Here is a 19,691-nt window from a genome sequence, read left to right on the forward strand (position 1 = left end):
CGACCATCAAAAGGGTATCTCCCAAATCTGGTATTTCCTTGTCTCTCTCTCTCTGAACTGTGTCAAACTGTCTCGAACTTTCTCACTGTCTAGTGAAGAAATCTCTGCGTTAACTTGTGATTGACATCTCTAGTTTAAGCAAGAACTCTCAGCCCTTGTGTGGCAAGAACATTCTCACCTTGTGTGAAGAACCTTTTGAAAATTTTTGGCTTCAAGCTTCTCCTCCCAGCCAAAAATCCTGAGCCCGCAGAAGATGGTGGATTACAGACCCATTGCTTTGTGTACTGTCTTCTACAAGATCATATCTAGGCTACTATCCAAGCGACTTCAACCAGTCCTGCAAAAGATAGTGTCTGAAAATCAATCAGCATTTGTGCCTAAAAGAGCAATCACTAACAATGTGCTAATTACTCATGAGGTTCTCCACTATCTCAAAACCTCAGGAGCAAAGGAAAGGTGCTACATGGCGGTCAAGACTGATATGAGCAAAGCATATGACCGCCTAGAATGGGATTTCATAAGAATAGTCTTGGAAACATTGGGATTTCATCACATCTGGGTTGAGTGGATTATGCAATGCATAACTACTGTATCCTATTCCTTTCTATTAAATGGTGCAGCTCAAGGCCAAGTATTACCACAGAGAGGACTTAGACAAGGGGATCCTTTGTCCCCATATATCTTCATACTTTGTAGTGAAGTCCTCTCTGGTTTATGTAACAAAGCACAACAAGAAGGAAGAATACCTGGGATTAGAGTGGCACTGGGAAGCCCTAGAGTGAACCATCTTCTATTCGCAGATGATACAATGTTTTTCTGCTAGTCAGATGCTAAAAGTTGCAAAGAGCTCATACAAATTCTGCAAACATATGAAGAGGCATCAAGGCAAAAGATAAACAAGCTGAAATCTACCATAACATTCTCTGCTAAAATAGGTGAAGACACCAAAGTAATGGCACAACAGATTCTGGAAATTAAAAGCATTGGTGGATTAGGCAAATACTTGGAGTTACCCAAACTTTTTGGCAGGAAAAAGCGGGACATGTTCAACCTCATTATTGACAGAATCAGACAAAGGGCTCTAAGTTGGTCCTCAAGGTTCTTGTCCCCAGTAGGAAAGACCACGATGCTTAAATCGGTGTTGGCGGCCATGCCAACCTACACGATGTCCTGCTTCAAGCTTCCCGGTTCATTATATAAGAGAATCCAGTCTGCACTAACACGTTTTTGGTGGAATTCTTCTGCAGAAAAAAAAAAGAAAATGTGCTGGGTGGCATGGACAAAACTGACAAAGCCAAAGAAGGATGGAGGATTAGGCTTTAGAGACTTACAAAAGTTTAACGACGCACTCCTCGCAAAGGTCAGCTGGAGAATTTTGACAAAACCTTCATGCCTTCTTGCAAAAGTACTATTGGGAAAGTACTGTAAAGAGGCATCTTTTTAGAATGTTCAGTATCCTCCACTGCTTCTCACGGTTGGCGGGTGTGGAAGTCGAAACTAACACAATCGAGATATGTCTAGGGTTTTATTTTAGGGATACGATAAACGTGAATTCTCAAAGAACAACAGAAACGATTGTAACCAAAGATGGTGTTCTTGATATTATTAAGAAAAAGATGACTTTGATCGTACAAGAGTTTGATCGTAAAAGGAAAAAAATGTTTGTGCTGTGAGAGCTTTGCGTAGTGTAAATTCTAGAGCGATCTTGCCTCCTTTCTGCGAGAGCCTTGAATCTCTTTAAATAGGGGTGATAAACCGCCTCTCCAGCGATATTCTCGGAAGATTTCCATTTATCTTGAAGTCGGCCTAGAATATCGTGGGTTTAGGATAGTTTCCTTATTCTTCGGGGTTTCTTGGAAGATTTCCTGATTTGAGTTGATCCTTCAATATTCTCCCTTATCATTTCCAGGTATATCGGAAATGATGCCTTGCTTAGAAATGATACTCTGAAGGCGAATATTTACCAAGTCTTTACCTCGGGTAAATCATGAATTCCCCTCGGGTAATTCGGAAGCTGATCGGTGTTTGGCTCAGAGATAAGAGAAGCGTGGCCCAGGCTTCCGAGGAGAATCGGCTCGGGTACGCGGAAGGTAATAGCTCGGGTGTCTTGGCGAGAACCGGCTCGGGTACTTGAAGAGCCGGTTCGGGTTTCCGAGCTTGCCTGTGGATCCCGAGGCGGCTGACATGTTCCCCCGAGGCAAATGGTTTGCTGCACCGAGGTGATTGGTATACTTCCCCGAGGTGTCTTCGGAAGCTCCTTAAAGTGTCCAAAGTTCGGCTTGGTATTTGAGGGATGGAATCCGACCCCAACAGCGGGGAATATGCATTGGCAGAGATTTGGTGAAGACTCAGTTGGGAAAAGTTATTGGATCCGGCGACAACACCTTAATCTGGTCTGAGCCTTGGATTTATTTATCCCAAACAACTACTCCTATGGGACCAGCCACTGCACACTCTCAAACCGCAACAGTAGAAAGCCTCTTCTGTCCTTTGTCTCATGAATGGATTAGAGAGAATGTTCATCAACTTCTTCCTGCTTACGAGAAAGAGATCTTGGAGATAAGGCCAAGCAAATTTGGAGCCCAGGATCAATACATCTGGTTGCTAACAAAAACAGGAGAATACAGTACCAAATCTGGTTACCAAGCAGCAACAATGGAGGACAAGGATCCATATCTTTCTCCCAGTCCCCATTCAGACTTTAATTGGATCAAAGATATCTGGAACATAAAAAGTTCACCAAAGATGAAGTTTTTACTTTGGAAAGCTATGAAGGGAGCTCTACCTGTAGAAGACAACCTTAGATCCCGAGGGATTAATAATGCAGCCTTATGCCCACATTGTGGACAAGAAGAAACATGCCTTCATCTTTTCTTCCACTATAATTTTGCAAGCCAAGTGTGGGCACTCGTTCCGTTTAGGAATCCTTTGAATGCAGCCCGGATCTCGAGTCTGAGACTAGGGATTGAAGTCTCCAATCAATTGGTGTGCCTACCGCCAAACAAAATTGGTGAATCTCCTCTTCTTCCCTGGATTTTGTGGTCAATAACCAGTGGCCTCGGATGTCGTCAATCAAGCTATAATCCAAGCGAAAGATTGGATTGCAGCCCAGATTCCTCGAATCGCAGAATCGCCTATTCCCTGCCCAAACCAGTCGATAACAACTCCAGCTGAATCGATCAGATGCTTCACAGACGCCGCGTGGAGAGAAGACTCACGGGTAGCGGGATTCGGTTGGATCTTCAAGGATCACTTGGCTCAATCGGAGAGATGCAATAAATCATCAGCAAAGAACGTTAGCTCTCCACTTATGGCAGAGGCGATTGCACTCCTTCTGGCTCTACAACAAGCCCTTGATTTGGGTTTCAAAATCATTTCTTTTGCTTCAGATTGGCAGCAGCTAATCAAAGCACTCAACTTGGAACTTCGAAGGAGCTCCATGGGATTCTCCACGGCATCTTATTTCTATCTTTAGGTTTTGATGATTGTAGCTTCTCATATGTGCAGAGGGATCCTAATCGATCTGCTGATGAGTTAGCAAAATCCGCTCTTTTATTTGCTTCTGCTGTACCAGTTTCTATTTGAATGAAATCTACCTTTTTATATATTATCTTCAAAAAATCAAAAGTCAAGCAAAAAACAATTTTGTTTTGTTTTTTTTTTTTATTATTTACAAATTAAGGTAGTTTAGTTTTTAAAGGATTTTATAAATTTGATGAATTATGTTTGATTCTCAATTGCTGTTTTACTTTTAGTAAGTTATTATTATTTTTATTTTTTTTGTAGTAGGCTAATTAATTTTCCACTATTTCCTACTTAAAACAGTTGTGTTTTTTTTTTTTTTTTTGGTAGGAAACAGTTGTGTTGATTTCTATAAAAGCTTTGACTGGAATCTATCATTAAGACATAAAATCAAAATTTTCCATTTATGCTTTTTATGTCATTAAGTTCTCTCATAGTCAAACACTCAATTCTAAATACAAGTAAATAATTAAATATAGGAAAATCTGTCTTTTCCTTTTTTTTTTATTATCTTAACAAAATATCCAATAATATTACAGAATATAATCCATCTACAGTAGTTTGTTACTACAAATCACAAACAGATACGCAACAAAAACTCTCTAGTTGGCTTCTGTTACGATCTTTCGCCGTCTTTTAAAACACACAAAACCTTTTTCGTGTTAAAACAACAAAAATGGTTAATGAGCAAAAGAGATTTGCTTTGTTTCTTGCCACAAGCGATTCAACGTTCGTGAAGAAAACGTATGGAGGATATTTCAACGTGTTTGTTTCGACTTTTGGTGAAGATGGTGAGCAATGGGATCTGTTTCGAGTGATCGACGGTGAGTTTCCGGACGATAAGGATCTGGATAAGTACGACGGTTTTGTTATCAGTGGAAGCCTTCATGATGCTTTTGGTGATGATGATTGGATCGTTAAGCTTTGTTCTCTTTGCCAAAAACTTGACGACATGAAGAAGAAGGTTCTTGGTATCTGCTTTGGCCACCAGGTTTGATCTGATCTGTTGAGATTTATGGTCTGATCTTATCCGTTGGATCGTACTTGATTAGGGTTTTTTGTAAAACCCATTTGCTCAAATAATCACTAGATTTATCACTCTTTATACACTATGAATTATCATAATCATAGAAGATGATTTGGTTGATGTGAATCTGAATTCGTAAAACAGTGTTTTAGCTATCTATTAAGGTCTTGATTGTTTGTTTGTGTTTACATTTGCATTTTTGATGTGACTCTTTTTTTTTCTAATGAATCCAAAACCTTAACCATTTTGATGAAATGATTTGTTTAGAAATGTGCTCTTGATGAAACGATCTGTTCTCTCTGTTGTTGAAATCAGATACTAAGTAGAATCAAAGGAGGGAAAATCGGAAGGGCGAGTATAGGTTTGGATATGGGACTAAGAAGCATAACAATGGTTAAAGACGCGGTGAAACCGGGTGGTTACTTTGGAAGCCAGATTCCGAAATCACTAGCCATTATAAAATGCCATCAAGATGAAGTTTTTGAACTCCCTGAGTCAGCCACATTGCTTGCTTATTCAGACAAATACAACGTTGAGATGTGTTCGTATGGAAACCACTTCCTAGGCATCCAAGGTCATCCTGAGTACAACAAAGAGATTCTTTTCGAGATCATTGATCGCGTCGTCAATTTGAAGTTGATGGAGGTTTGCTTCTTATATCTTTATTCCATTGTCTTCAGTGTTGCTAGTTAGATGCTTTTTAACGTTTGTTTGTTTGTTTGTTATCTCAGCAAGAGTTTGCGGATAAGGCCAAGGCAACGATGGATAATGCGGAACCAGATCGGAAGCAATGGCAGACTCTCTGCAAAAACTTTCTGAAAGGAAGATCCGAGCAAGTTTAAACAATGAACAAAAGCTGTAGAATTGGTTGGAAAACTTAAAAACAATATCTATGTAATAACAAGATTAAGGGCAATCACAAATAATCCTTTATATTACAGTATGTGTCTTTAAACAACAACAAAAAAATTTTGGATCTTTGAGTTGAAGCATTCTTAGACATTGTGTACAAGTAAAAAAAAAAAAGAATTCTTGCGGTTGCGATATTGGATTTAGTTTATGGTCAGTGATCTTCAACAGAGAAATCTGGTTCTGGAGGTTTCTGAAATTTCACCAATTCTTTAGTAGATGACAACAATAATGTTGATTTCGCAGTCCGGTTCTTGTGAACGCTACGAAGTGCATTTGCCGCAAACTTTGAAGCCAAGAATGTTGCTCTTATGCTATACGGACTTCCTCCTGCTATAACTGATGCTGCTGCCGCTTCTTCTTCTTCCTCTTCTTTTCTAAGTTGCTCCAATTTCTTCCTCTTTATGTACCGTCTCCATGCGGCTTGCATGAAGCAAGCTGCCCAAGTCCTCCATTGCTGTGAATAGAATCTGAACGTGTGTTGTACTTGTCTGCTATGGAGTCTCCTGAACTGGCTCGCCACGAATTTCAGCTCATCGGCTATCAGAGCGAAAGCTTCTACTTCGGTTAAGGCCTTCACGGTTCTTGTTGAGGAAGGGAGGTTAGAACCGGATTTGGGATCAAGCGCCCATGTCAAAAGCTCGTCACCACAGAAATCTCCTTCTTTAAGTAAACTCCGGTTGTAGAATCCGCTTCTCCCGCCATCAGTGGTTACACTCTCGAGCCTACCACGGATTATGAAGAGCATCTCATTGACTGGATCTCCCTCACGAACCAAGTAAGACTTCTCAGTGAACAGACATGGCTTAAGCCTCTCACAGATTGCATCTAACAGCCTCTCATCCATATTCTCAAACAATGGAACCTTTACCATAGGAAAACGAAATTGGATTTAAAAGACTTTCAAAAAGATGTTGAATGGAGTGAAGTACGACAAGAAACATACTCTTCGGACTAAGGCGAGACAGAGATGACGTTTGATATCTCTTCTAAGATCCTTTGGGAGGTTCTGAACAAGATTCTCTTCATCAACGCCACGCGTCTCCAACCACTTGTACTGATCATATCGTCTAACCCGTTCCCGCAGTTCTGGTGGAAGCATTCGATGATGCATCCACTGTTCTGAGTCACGTCTTTTGACTCGCATTTCTTCTAACCGGATGGTAAGCGATTGAAGATAAGTCTGTCAGGAATTTGTCAAAAACGCCAAAGATCACATCATTTTTCATACTCACTCACGAAAATCATTGAACATAACAAAAGGAACAAGCTCCCTTCTTTACCTGCATGTTTCCAATGAGAAGGGCAAAGAGTAGAAGTCCAGCAATAGCGAGTGTTATAGAGAATATAACCTCCCCAGGGTATGTGCTGGTTTCAAGCCCTTGACCAAGTGTACTGCAAGGAGAATCGAGGTTACTAATGCGAAAGAGACTTATCGCAATGACAATATGAAACAATAGATTCCTGCGTATTACCTAAGATTCTGTAGTCCCCACCACAAACAGAAGAAGTACTTAGAGACAAAGTTCTTAGACGAGACAATGCCAGAGGAGAGGGCTCTTAAGTAGATTCCAAAATCAAAGGGAGGTTCTTCATCCTCGGGGACATTGACAGGGCACTTTAGCTGAAGATACGAAACTTTAATATTGTCCCAAGCAGCATAACCTTGCATGTTTTGGTTACCACAAAACAAGAAGTTTCTGGTACAGTTCTGGTTATTGTTGCAAGCCTTACTCCAGCAGTCATTATTGCGTTCTAAGGCAAGCAAATACCACAAAGCCCCAACAATCTGCATACACGTAAACGTATGAGAACATCTTTCTTCAAAGATACAGTATGGTACAGAGTAAATTGGATACTGACATGACTTGCGAGCATGTAAAGCAATAAGTAGTAGGCTGCACCCGCCCAGGCAGTTTCAGCGAAGACCCCGGCTGTTCTCTTCAGTTCTGAACTTAAAGGATACATTCGAAGAAAACGCGGGATATATTGAACTAAAACGATATATCTAAGTGCTTGTTTTGTCGCCAGCACATTCGCACCCCTCGAAGTATAGAGGAATCTCCAAACTATAATCTGAATAAATAGACGAAAATGATTATAAACCAATTAAACCTGGAAATCTAGAGAAGTTTGGGGGTTACATTCTGTTGTTATACCTGTGGAACCGGAAGAACGGACAGTAAATCAATGATGAAATACTGTTGCAGATACCGCTTAGCTATCTGTGCAGGGTCTATAACAAGTTCTCCTCGACCAAAAACCCGTGACGAGGGAGCAACATAAGCTGTTCTAAACCGTAGAGCCATATGAAAGAGATAAAACGAATCTATAACTGTCCTTATTGTAGTTACTATGATTGCCAGTTTCTGATCTATACCAACACATTTCGCTTTATCATTAATAAACGGAAGATACAAGAAGAGCGGATCAACGGATACTGCGAGTATACACGAAGCGACGAAAAACTTGTTGCAGAGTAAAAGAAACTTGTCTTGTGGATCAAATATCTTCTTCTCCGAGACTTCAAGATCTTCTGGAAACACAGCACGCGAAACACCGAGCCCAATCGATCGACCTATAGACCAAAGTCCCTCTGATCCTTTTCTAAATCCTTTCTTAAAAGATCCAGATGATGTTTTGCTTCCTTGAGTAAAACGATTAGGTCCTTGTATATTCAATGTGCATTTGTTTAAACCCGTTTCGGAACTTTGCGAGTACCTCGAGTCCATACTATCTAACCTATTTGAATTCAAGAAAACTCAAAAAGCTCAATACTTTTCATACAAATTCTTTGAGATTCGAAAAATTGTTATATACCTCACAAACTTCTCGCGTTGGCCACTGATGACTTGAGATTTGACTCCTTTTGGGCCACAAGTATCGAACATACTCTTTAACTCATGAATCCTAAACCTGTTTTGAGACAAATTATCATCAAGAAAGTGAACCCTTTTCAGCTATAATTTTAGGAGTTAGCTAATTGGAACAAGGAAGAGTTTTTTTTTCAAATCAAGTACTGAAATTAGGTTACTTGAGCTAATTTATCATTGACCCGGATTCTAAAAGAGGGAGAAATTCAAAACCCAGAAACAAAAATCGAAACTTTAGCTACACAAAACGGACCAAGCTCATTTCAAGAATAAACAAAATCGAATCCAACGTCGAGCAATTGAAAACTCTAATCAAGCTCAGTGACAGAGATCAGGAGGAACATGAAGAAGAAGAAGAAGAACTTACAGTCGAATCTGACGGCGAAGAAGCAGAAGAAGAGAAGAGCACAAGTTGTTAAAAAAACGGGCATAGAAGAAAGTGAAGGTGTCTTCTTCTGGAAAATTGACTTTTTTTCTTCTTGCTGTCCGGGTCGGGTCCCACCCGTTTCCTCTGCTGTCTCCTTTTCTCATCCTTAAATTGTAAAATAGACTACAAGATCTTAATTTTCTCTACTTGTATATTTTTCTTTGATTTCGTTTACTAATTAATTTTTTTTACGTATATTAGATTGTCCGACGCCATGCATGAAATAAATAATTTATTGACGTATCATAATTTAATCAACAATTATGATGTATGTTTACTAAATTTTTATTCTCATGTATGTGTATATATATATATATATATATATATATATTTTTTTTTTTTTTTTTCTTTTCTAGATTATGATGTTCCTTGAAAACATTCAGCAATATCATTGATATTTAGGCATTAGTGAATATTATACCATGTTATTTCTTTAAAGAAAATGATCTCTTTGTTAGATCTTATATGTTTATATATATAGAATCTCTTAATGTCGAATTACATCCCACCATGTAAAATTCAAAAATAAACTCAAAACTGAAGTACAAGTTACGATTGTCGAGTTGAAATAACACTAGAAATACTCATAAAAACCTATATTTAAGATTGACCATCCATTTGTTAGTCTTCCGCATAGGTCACTGGTCACATGGTGGTCAAGTTTTATGTGACCAAAGTGCGCTTGGTTAGCTGGACATAGTGATACCTTTCCAGGAGTATCGTATGACTCGTCTCATCACCAACTGTCTTTATGCATTTTGACGAGATGCACAAGCTCCTCTTTCCTTCAGTGGTGGCTATTTAAGTTCACATCGTAATAAGTTGATGGTTAATAAATATCCCTAACATTTTTCCCCCAACCTTTCTTTTATATAACCTAAAGGGTGATGGTCTACTGGTATCACAGAGGTTGGTTTCTTTGTGCTCCGGATACAAACGCCATTTGATACGAATGATTATATTTTAAATCAGAATATCTAAAACTGATTTTGGAGCGATTATGGGTCGAAGGTCTGGAACTCTTACGGTTTATCAAAAAGAAAAAAATTACAGATATGGTAGTGAAAATCACGAGGTTGTGGATGTACGTGGGTTAGTGCCTTAAAGTAGGAAATTTTGGAGAGTTTTTCGTTGAATCGGATGAAATCGATGACCCGGATATGGATGATCATTTCCTAGGCATGGCCAATAACAAATGTTGAGAACGTCACCGTGTTGTACTACTTACCCACAACGAATGGTGTTTCTTTTGTTTGAGTTTTAGTGGGAGTAATTGAGAATAACATCCATATCCAATTTGTCCAAAAACCAGAAAATTCCATATCCAATTCAATAAACAATGAAACATCAATATAAATGTTTTAGGTACCAAGAAGAATAGACGTACATTGGTAGGAAACTAAAACATTTTATATTTGTAGAATAAATTGTTGACAGGAACAAAAAAATAGTAAATTAAATTATTTGTAAATGTCAAATATGACATATTGTAAATTCTGATAATCATTATTCTGCAAAACATAATGCATAACATGAAATTTAAACTTCAGGAAACTCTTCTTAAAAGCCTTAAACGAAAGCAAGCCCAATGACAGCAACAAGAGTCGAGGCCCAGAAGATGCCAGTTCCAGCAACCAACCCAACAGCAGAGCTCTTGGCCGGAGCTGGCGCAGGAGCCGGCATAGAAGTAGATGACTTTGGAGAAGGAGTGGGTGGAGCTGGCGCTGGAGCAGCCGAAGTAGTAGATGGCTTTGGAGGAATAGTGGGCGTAACAGCCGCTGGTCCTGGCTTTGGCATGGGCTGGTGGTTAGGTGACTGAACCACGACAGTCACTTTCTCACCTTTAGCACAGTTACCGGTCGGTGCTCCACTTATGAAGAAGTAAGGACCTGAGACATCGAGTTTCACTGTTGTGTATCCGTCTTTGTGTTCTTTCAAAGGCTTCTCTGTGTTGCATTTTTCGTAGTTTTCTTCTGTTACTTGTAACACCGAATCCATCTTTGAATCGTATTTAAACACTGTCACATGCAAAAATAATGCTTAGCTTACTGTCTTATGCATTTGTACTAACAATAATTATATATTTTAAATGTGTTTTAAGTTCCTTAGCTTGAATATATCTAAATGATTTGGATTATTTACATACCAAATAACCAAACCCAACTCAAGACTTATGCTATCCAAACCAAAACTCATCATGACCAAACTATGGTACGTAGCACCAATTTTTGTAAAAAAAAAATCAACCTATGTGAAGTTTTGTTAAAAATGCTTAAAAAATAAAAACCATTTTTTATCATAATGGACTTTTGTGGAAAATTAAACCATGGTTATAATAGTCACTTGCTAGAACTAGCTAGCATGTAAATCAAAATATTCAAAACCAATAGAAAAAACGTCAAAAGTGTAATTTTAGAAGAAATAATTAGATCCGTACAAAGAGCGTCTCCCACTTGGAACCGGACGGACTCAGCCCAATGGCTGAGAGTGTGGTTGGGAGATTCTGGAACCTTCCATGCGTCCAATGATCCTCCCACTTCAATGATTCTAGCCTCACCAAAGTGGTAGAATGTGGTAAATAAAAGAAACATTAGGGGCACAATGTCAATCAAAGACGCCATTTTTTTTTTCTACTCTTAACAAAATTTACGACTAATTCTCTAATAGTCTTTTTCTCTTTAGACGAGAAAAAGTTTGGCCGTTTTGGTTTGGAGCTAAATGGGGTTTATAAAAGGTTCAAGAATGAGGTTGGGAGGATCCGAACCAGATTTGGGGTGAAATCTGGTCTTGTTTTTAACAAAATAAAAATCTGGTCTTGTAGAAATGTAATGTAATCTTCCCAATTAGCCAAGTAATTGTCAGTTTCATTCTCAGTTGGATTATATTCTTCTTTTTATATAAAAAATGTATACTCTATTTCTAAATTCGAAGGCAAATGAAGATTATATGGTTGATCTTTAATATCATATCTTTGTAGTAAATTCTTGTATTTTGGAACTAAATCAGGTTTTCAATACAAAACAATCTGCTGACATATTAACAATTAAATTTGAAGTATACTGATCAGTAAAATAATATCATATAGCTTAATGAAAAAGTATTAGTACTTTGATATTACTATAGCAATTAATTAAATCGCGACTACAAAGTGTGGACTTCATGTAAGAATCTCACTTAATTAATGATATGAAAGTCTTGGTTTCGAATAGTGACACTGGATCATATGGTACAAAATAAGTAGATCGGGTTGATCAAACAAAAAAAATCGATTCATACGGGATAAGCAAATTATGGAAAATAGGGGGTACAAAACTAACAAAAATTGAATATTTATTCTAATACATGCGATGGGGGTAAATTAGTTGTTATTTTTTCTAACACTTTGAATGTCCAAATTTCTTTTTAATTGTATTAATCAATAAATTATCTAGTATGATATTTACAGAAAAATGAAACTTTTTTATAAGAAAAAATGTAATCGCATTATTTTGGAGATGGGTGTTCGGTCCGCACTAGTTGGGAGCAATTTTCCTTCAAAAATGCTAGTAGAGAAAAAGAAGATATATGTTTAATTGTTTATATATCTAAGAAAATGCTTCTATTTTATTTTTCTTTTATCAAATCATATATTTTATTTATGAATTTTTAGCTATTTTTTCAACTCATATTCACACAATACAAAACTAAAGACACTAATCCAAAATACTATTTAGTAAATATTAGTGAGGATGTCCCAGTAGCAACAAAATGATAAAAGTTAAATAAAAACCACTATTGTTAGTTTAATATTTAACATTATTTAAAATTATCAGTTCAATGGCCATTAAGTTCTGTGTTTCCAAATCTATATGTATCATTGTTGGAAAAGTATACATATCTTTTTCATTGAAAGATATATATAGTTTTCCTTTCTTTGATGCTAACTAATGGAGTCTATAATTTGTAACAACTACCGTTTTGGGGTTTACGACACACATTATCCTATCTTTGGTACATTTTTTTTTTTTTAATACCAGGAGGTTCTGGGCCAAAGCCCGTAATCCCCTCAGGCCCGAAAGCACATAATGTAATATTAGTTTCGTCTCAGACGTCACTCGAACAGGCGACCTCTAAACTTCGCCTCGGATCTTTATCAGTTGAGCTAACGACATTTGGTTATCTTTGGTACATTAGAAATTACACAAATGTAAAACTGTTCATAATGTTACACTAAGATGCATTTTCTCTCTATATATCTCTCTCCCTCTAAGAAAAAGAGAAAGGCCCACATTATGACTCACCAAAACACAATACATGAGAACCTCCAAAACCCCATCCATCCATCTATATGTCTCTTCCACACATGACACAAATATATATACATATACATAAGCATACACATACATATATCTATACATATATATGTGTATTTGTATAAAAATGAGTGGTAGTAACACGTCCTTCTTCATTCTATTGGTCTAACAAACCCATTGACGAAAAGGAGAGACTACATTGAAAGAGAGAGAAGACAAGAAATGGCAAGAACCCACTTAATTTTTCTTCTATTGGTGCTCTTATCAAAATCAACATCATCAACATCAACAAAAGAACAAGAGGAGGACAGGATCAAAGCACTCCCAGGGCAACCAAAAGTAGGATTCTCTCAGTTTTCGGGTTACGTGACAGTGAACGAGTCACACGGTCGATCACTCTTCTACTGGCTCACCGAGTCATCTTCTCATTCTCCTCACACCAAACCACTTATTCTTTGGCTCAATGGAGGTTGGTTTTTTTTTCTCTCCGCTTTCATTCGTATATTTATATCCACAAATAGCCTCTCTATTATATCTCCAATGTGAAGTATTCATTTGTTATAGCGATAAATTGATGAGAATAAAAATACAAAGATGTTTAGGAAGAATTATTATTAGATTCTCATAAGAATAATGTTACAAATTCATTGATATATATAGAGATAAAAGACTAAACTTAATTTCATATAAAAATAAATGTAAATTATAGTTTAGAAATAAATGTAACTATTCATAAACTAAGATATGATGTTCTTTTAAACCTTTCTCGATCTTCATGATTTCTATATTTTTGGGTAATAATTTCGACTGTCTATCACGGTCGATTTCCGGTTCTTCCAATGTATAGAGTATGTAAAACATTAAGAGACATAATTATTGTTTGATAATAACAAAAAAAATTATTAAAACAAAGACACCAGAGAAGTTTAAACATATATATAAACAATATGAGAAACTATTGTTGCGCACTGGTTATGTATATTAGTATATATAATGTATTTTTAGTTGACCAAAGTATATTTGCTTGTTAAGCAAATAAAAAATATAAATAATTGCTTGTTAGCCTATAGGTACTCAACATAAATCTTGTTAAAAGAATTGAGTTTGTTTTATCTACGATTCATATCACACCCAAATTCTTTCCTGAATCCGAATGATGATGCAATGACACCATTTCAATTCAAATTTGTGATGTAGTGAAAAAGGATTTTCATCATTTAAAACATAGAAGACGTCAAATCTCATTAACCTGATTATTCTTGAATAGACTAAAGTAAAATATCAACATAGATCACTACTTTATTTTTTGTTAAAGGGTTTCTATCAATACTTTACTGTTTTATCATTATTTTAAATAATGATTAAAGCAAATCGATGTCCACCAAAACAACATCAACAATCCAATATGACTCTAATAAGTGAAACATGCAATTGTTGTTTTAAAAACAAACAAAAAGAAACATGCACTTATATTTTAGTTTTTATTTTATTTTATTTTATATGAATTATTCCAATTCTGCGTGCATTTGAGCAAATGTCCACTTTCTCACTAAAATAAGCGTAGGGAATAATTAATAGTTGGAATATGCTCTTGGCTACATAAGCTCATCATTCAAAGCATGTGCATGACAACGACATGAAAACATGGATATACTATCTTTTTCATATAAATTAAGCACATACGTACAAAACTAAAGCAAATGTAACCAACCATTATATAACTAACTAAAACATGCACTAGGACCAAAAACATAAACTCTTTTATCTTTTAGATTCTATTATACTGAGTGCAAACTCTACGCATGATTCACCTGGTCATTTGAGCTGCGATTTCGGTGCTTCATATATGCAATTTTTGTGTATGTGATCAGACAATGAATATTGTAATTAAAATATGCAGGACCAGGCTGCTCGTCGATTGCTTATGGAGCTTCAGAGGAAATTGGACCATTTCGGATCAGCAAAACCGGTTACAATCTTTATCTCAACAACTTTTCTTGGAACACAGGTAATCACTAATTTAATTTCGACATGTTTCAAATTAGTTCTTTATTTGTGGAGTTACTATGTTTTAAAACTTTAACTATCGAATGTATTGTATGGAACTGTTTCTACATACTTAAAACTTTATAAGTTATAACAGTTTTGAATATGTAATAACAGAGGCAAACCTTTTATTTCTGGAATCGCCTGTTGGTGTTGGATTTTCATACACTAACACAAGCTCCGATTTCGTAGAATCCGGAGACGAACGTACAGGTCAGATTCAGAATGACCCCACATCGATAATGTGAAGGAGCCAAACTCATAATTCCTTAGTATCAATGATTTTGTTAACCTCATGGCCTATGTTAGAAATCGGTTTTCGTTGAATAAACATATTTGACTACTAATCTTCACATGAAGATTACAATTCTCAAGACTAGTATTGACATTAACCCGCTTGAAAATTACATAAGACTAGATAATTAAATTCAAAATTATTATTTGTGTTCTTTTTAGAAAAACTGATTAATTAATTAATACTCCCTCCGTTCTTATATAAGTGATGTTTTAAGAGAATGTACGTAGATTAAGAAATCATTTAATTTTTGTTTATTTCTAAACTAAAACATCATTTATTATCTAATCAACCAATAAAAAAATAATCTACAGAATATAAATCGTTAAAACCAATAAAAAAGTAATTAATTTTGCATTGAAGATTTTTAACGTCATATATTTAAGAACAAAATTGGAAACTTAAAACATCACTTATAAAAGAACGGAGGGAGTAGTGTAATTCATTACTTGTGTTGCAGCTCAGGATAATTTGATATTTCTTACAAGTTGGATGTCAAGATTTCCTCAGTACCAATATAGAGATTTCTACATTGTTGGTGAAAGCTACGCCGGTATGTCACCATGCATGCATATATATTATATAACATACTCTTAGAGCAAATCGGATTTCATTTGGTTTAATGGGTTTTAGTTAATCTTGTTTAACTAAATATATACAAACCAAGATTCATTTCTTTTAAGTTTAAATTAGGGTGTTTCCTTGGAGTAATTCAGAATAAATTTGGTTTATTTGTTTTTAATTAGTTAACCTGTTTTAACCAAATCTGTCAATATATATTAAATTTCTAACGAATACATTACAGGGCATTATGTTCCTCAGCTCGCCAAAAAAATTTATGAGTACAACAAGGATTGCAAAAATCCAGTAATCAACCTCAAAGGTTTCATGGTAAAACTAATTAAGGTCTATTAATCACATTTCCAAAACTATTACTCCATATTCTTAATAATAAAACAAATTAGGAAATTTATGTCCCTAATATCTCCCATGAAGGTTGGTAACCCAGAGATGGACAAAACCAACGACAAACTAGGGACCATAACGTATTGGTGGTCTCACGCTATGATCTCAGACGCTTCCTACAATTGCATCCTCGAAAACTGCGATTTCAAAGCGGAGAAATTCTCGAAAGAATGTAATTCCGCCATATATGACGCTGCAGCCGACTTTGGCGACATCGATCAGTACAGCATCTACACACCTAAGTGTGTACCACCACAAGACCAAACGAACCAGACCAAGTTTGTGCAGATGATGCAAATGCAAACAACTAAACCGTTTTTAGTAGATCAATACGACCCTTGTACCGAAAACTATGCCGAGATATATTATAACCGTCCTGAGGTACAACGAGCTATGCACGCTAACCACACTGCCATTCCATATAAGTGGACCGCTTGCAGGTATTCTCACTGCTCATAGACATTGAATTAATTGTCAACATTTTTAAATGAATGGAATTGATTGGGACCAAATTAAAATGACTATATATAGTTACAGTCATTGTCTTTTTTTTTTTGTCATCCGAAATTAATTAGAACTCAAACGAATTGAAATAACCAAATTTGGAATTTTCGACACTAAAGTATATATGATGCTCAAATTGAATATGACATTAATCTTATATTATCCTATTTAATCGAGTCAGCGATTCGACTTAATTTAGTGTTGAATCGTTGGACCGTGAATTTCATGACAATTCATAAACATTTAACATACGAGACATTTTTAAAAATTCATCTAATTAGTTTCACATGTTCATTACTTTATTCTTACAACTACAAGAAACTCTTGAATCAAATTGTAACCAAACTGATGACTCTAGGTTAAGTTCAATTACATTTTTATTAAAACCACGCTCAAAAGAAAATAAAAATAACATTTCTGATTCTCTCTGTTTGTTACAGTGACTCTGTGTTTGATAACTGGAATTGGAGAGATTCCGACAATTCAATGTTGCCGATATACAAGGAACTCATTGCTGCTGGTATAAGAATATGGGTCTATAGGTACACTATGTTTCAGTATACTAATACTAGATAGCAACGCATCTTTTGGTCACTAAATCACATTTTCAATGCAGTGGTGATACAGATTCGGTGATTCCAGTGACAGCGACTCGGTTTTCTCTCAGCAAACTCAATCTTACAGTTAAAACTCGCTGGTACCCTTGGTACTCCGGGAACCAGGTAGGAGGACGAACAGAAGTATACGAGGGGCTTACCTTTGTGACGGTAAGAGGGGCGGGCCACGAGGTGCCATTCTTCCAACCGCAAAGTGCGCTAATTCTTTTAAGATCGTTCTTGGCTGGAAAAGAGCTTCCAAGATATTATTAATGACCCAACATTTGTTGTTCTACTGGTGTACTAAGACACATTTCAAGTTTACGAATCTGAATCTTGATGTTGACGAGGTGATTAAGTTTACGTATATGGTAACTAATTGATGATATTATGGGCCAACGGCCTAAATCCTTTTTGTATAAGAAACAAAATTGAAAAATCTAATAAAAAGGAAGAAAAAACAGAGTCCTTGGTTTCTTTAGGGTAACTTGGAGGGTGTAAATGTGTTCACGGCCTCTAACCTCTACGTTCGGGGGAGAACTCTTGCTCCCAAGTCCCAAGCTTCACTATATGACAGAGGTTACACACCACTAACTTGTGATTTTGTGAGAAGAAGATGAAGAAAAGAGAAGAAGCAGAAGTGAACAAGAAGAGAAGGAAGAAAGATGGTACAAAAGAAGTAAATGGGCCTATTGTGTGACTAAGACCCAAACCGTATAAGTCTAAGTACAAACTAAGAGTAAGAATTAGAGATTTAAGTACAGGGCCGTCCGGTAAAATCCGGACCAAATACAAAAAGAAAAAATTTGGAGTCTTTTTGAAAGTAAAAACTGCCAATTTTTTTTTTTTTACTAATTGTGGAGTATTTATCATTTTTATTTAACAAATTTTCTTAATTTTTGGACATTGTTTTCTAAATTATAGGACTTTTTTTGCTAATTATGAGGCTTTTTTATTAATTATGGGGCATTTTTATTTATTTTGATGCCTATTTTACTAATTTTGAGGCCTATTTTACTAATTATGGGGCTTTTAAAAAAAAAAAAATCTTCACAAAAATGAGACTCAAAAATATGAGGCCTAATACAAATGTATCCTACAAATTGGTACATGGTCGGGCCTGAGTAAATAGTTTGGAGTTTTAGGTGTAAAAGAGTTTTTAAACTTTTCCTTGTAATCTTAGACTACAATCTAGTGATGATCATGTCTAGGAAGAGTAATTAAGTTAGAGTCTAAAGAGAGTATGTAGTGTATCTGTGTATGTAGTAAGTAGAAGAAACTACGACATATATGTGCTGTGTTGTAAGAGAATTATCCAAGTTGTGAACAATGTAGACAGTTAAAGAGAGACTGAGCAACTAAGTGGAGGATACATGCTTTATTCATCTATGTGTTTGCAGATTTTAAATGGTTAGTGATTTGTTTGATCTCTCTGTTTCTCTTATTTTGCTCATCTTTTGAGTAATCGTTAATTCTTATTTGATTTTGGATATCAAAACTATGTTTCTTGCAGCAATTTTGTATCACAGATGGATACTCAACATTGTTGAAAGTTTTCATCTCTTGTTCTTGAGGAGGATGAAGAAGTATGGATTACAAATTCTTTTGGTCAAGGCTAGTTTAATTCCCATGTGAGCAATGAAACTGGTCAATAAGGACAGGTTCGTTTTCTTTATGAATCTTAATGCTTATTTTATTAAATATTTGCCTAGTAAATGAGATTGGAATTCTTATCCCTTGATACTTCAAGAAAATAGAGACAATGATAACATGATGGAACTATCATATTCGGCTATCGCAAAGCTTGATCAAGCAAAACAGAATGAGATCCAACCTTCTTCATAAAAATTAGAAGGTTATTTACTTTACTTCGTCTTTGTTACTCTTGATGGTTTTGGTTTTGGCAATTTCAGTTCCAAACTAATTCAGGCTATCCACAAGCTTTCCTTTCGGCATCAAGACTTCAAGGTAAACTAATACTCTTTGATTTCTCGTGTTTTCATAAGGTTAGCAGCTGATCAGTTCAAATTATTTAGTAGATATACCCTGCATTTTAAGGAAATTTGAAGCTAATAAGCTTGTCTATTGTACTGCATTTTTAGGACTATTGTTGCTTTGGAGAAGGCAGTGAAGTGAGAATTGCTTGGAATGAGACAACCTAAGTTCTTTGAAGGAGAGAAAGAGCAAGCTAATGGGAAGGCAACGCACATAGAGGGGATGAGATTGAAGTTGTC

The 19,691-nt window shown here is 36.1% G+C and overlaps 4 protein-coding genes across 5 annotated transcripts; 2 read left to right on the top strand and 2 right to left on the bottom strand.

The window, feature by feature from the left end:
- Nucleotides 1-4,115: 4,115 nt before the first annotated feature.
- On the top strand, nt 4,116-5,487 carry LOC9316603 (gamma-glutamyl peptidase 5). The gene is made up of 3 exons (XM_002878665.2): nt 4,116-4,513; nt 4,865-5,194; nt 5,281-5,487. The coding sequence occupies exons 1-3, from the start codon at nt 4,199-4,201 to the stop codon at nt 5,389-5,391; spliced, it is 756 nt and encodes a 251-aa protein (XP_002878711.1). The 5' UTR covers nt 4,116-4,198; the 3' UTR covers nt 5,392-5,487.
- Nucleotides 5,424-8,803, bottom strand: LOC9314779 (probable cyclic nucleotide-gated ion channel 6). 2 transcript variants are annotated; one of them, XM_002880490.2, is made up of 8 exons: nt 8,699-8,803; nt 8,279-8,374; nt 7,618-8,200; nt 7,322-7,534; nt 6,934-7,247; nt 6,742-6,853; nt 6,405-6,641; nt 5,424-6,323 (listed from the first exon to the last, which is right to left on the bottom strand). In XM_002880490.2, exons 2-8 carry the CDS (start codon nt 8,347-8,349, stop codon nt 5,613-5,615), a joined length of 2,241 nt encoding a protein of 746 aa, XP_002880536.1. In that variant the 5' UTR covers nt 8,350-8,374; nt 8,699-8,803; the 3' UTR covers nt 5,424-5,612. The 2 variants fall into 2 exon arrangements, with proteins under 2 accessions (XP_002880536.1, XP_020884220.1); XM_021028561.1 differs by lacking the exon at nt 8,699-8,803 and having other exon boundaries at nt 7,618-8,195; nt 8,279-8,366.
- A 1,390-nt stretch (nt 8,804-10,193) lies between these two features.
- LOC9316604 (early nodulin-like protein 3) lies at nt 10,194-11,626 on the bottom strand. Its single transcript, XM_021030069.1, has 3 exons — nt 11,156-11,626; nt 10,945-10,964; nt 10,194-10,776 (listed from the first exon to the last, which is right to left on the bottom strand). The coding sequence occupies exons 1-3, from the start codon at nt 11,377-11,379 to the stop codon at nt 10,328-10,330; spliced, it is 693 nt and encodes a 230-aa protein (XP_020885728.1). The 5' UTR covers nt 11,380-11,626; the 3' UTR covers nt 10,194-10,327.
- A 1,567-nt stretch (nt 11,627-13,193) lies between these two features.
- LOC9316605 (serine carboxypeptidase-like 22) lies at nt 13,194-17,862 on the top strand. Its single transcript, XM_021027320.1, has 8 exons — nt 13,194-13,519; nt 14,951-15,058; nt 15,214-15,309; nt 15,852-15,944; nt 16,197-16,282; nt 16,388-16,797; nt 17,302-17,403; nt 17,478-17,862. Exons 1-8 carry the CDS (start codon nt 13,273-13,275, stop codon nt 17,728-17,730), a joined length of 1,395 nt encoding a protein of 464 aa, XP_020882979.1. The 5' UTR covers nt 13,194-13,272; the 3' UTR covers nt 17,731-17,862.
- The last annotated feature ends 1,829 nt before the right edge of the window (nt 17,863-19,691 follow it).

The sequence above is a fragment of the Arabidopsis lyrata genome, assembly GCF_000004255.2.
Source record: "Arabidopsis lyrata subsp. lyrata unplaced genomic scaffold ARALYscaffold_4, whole genome shotgun sequence".
Classification (NCBI taxonomy): Eukaryota; Viridiplantae; Streptophyta; class Magnoliopsida; order Brassicales; family Brassicaceae; genus Arabidopsis; species Arabidopsis lyrata.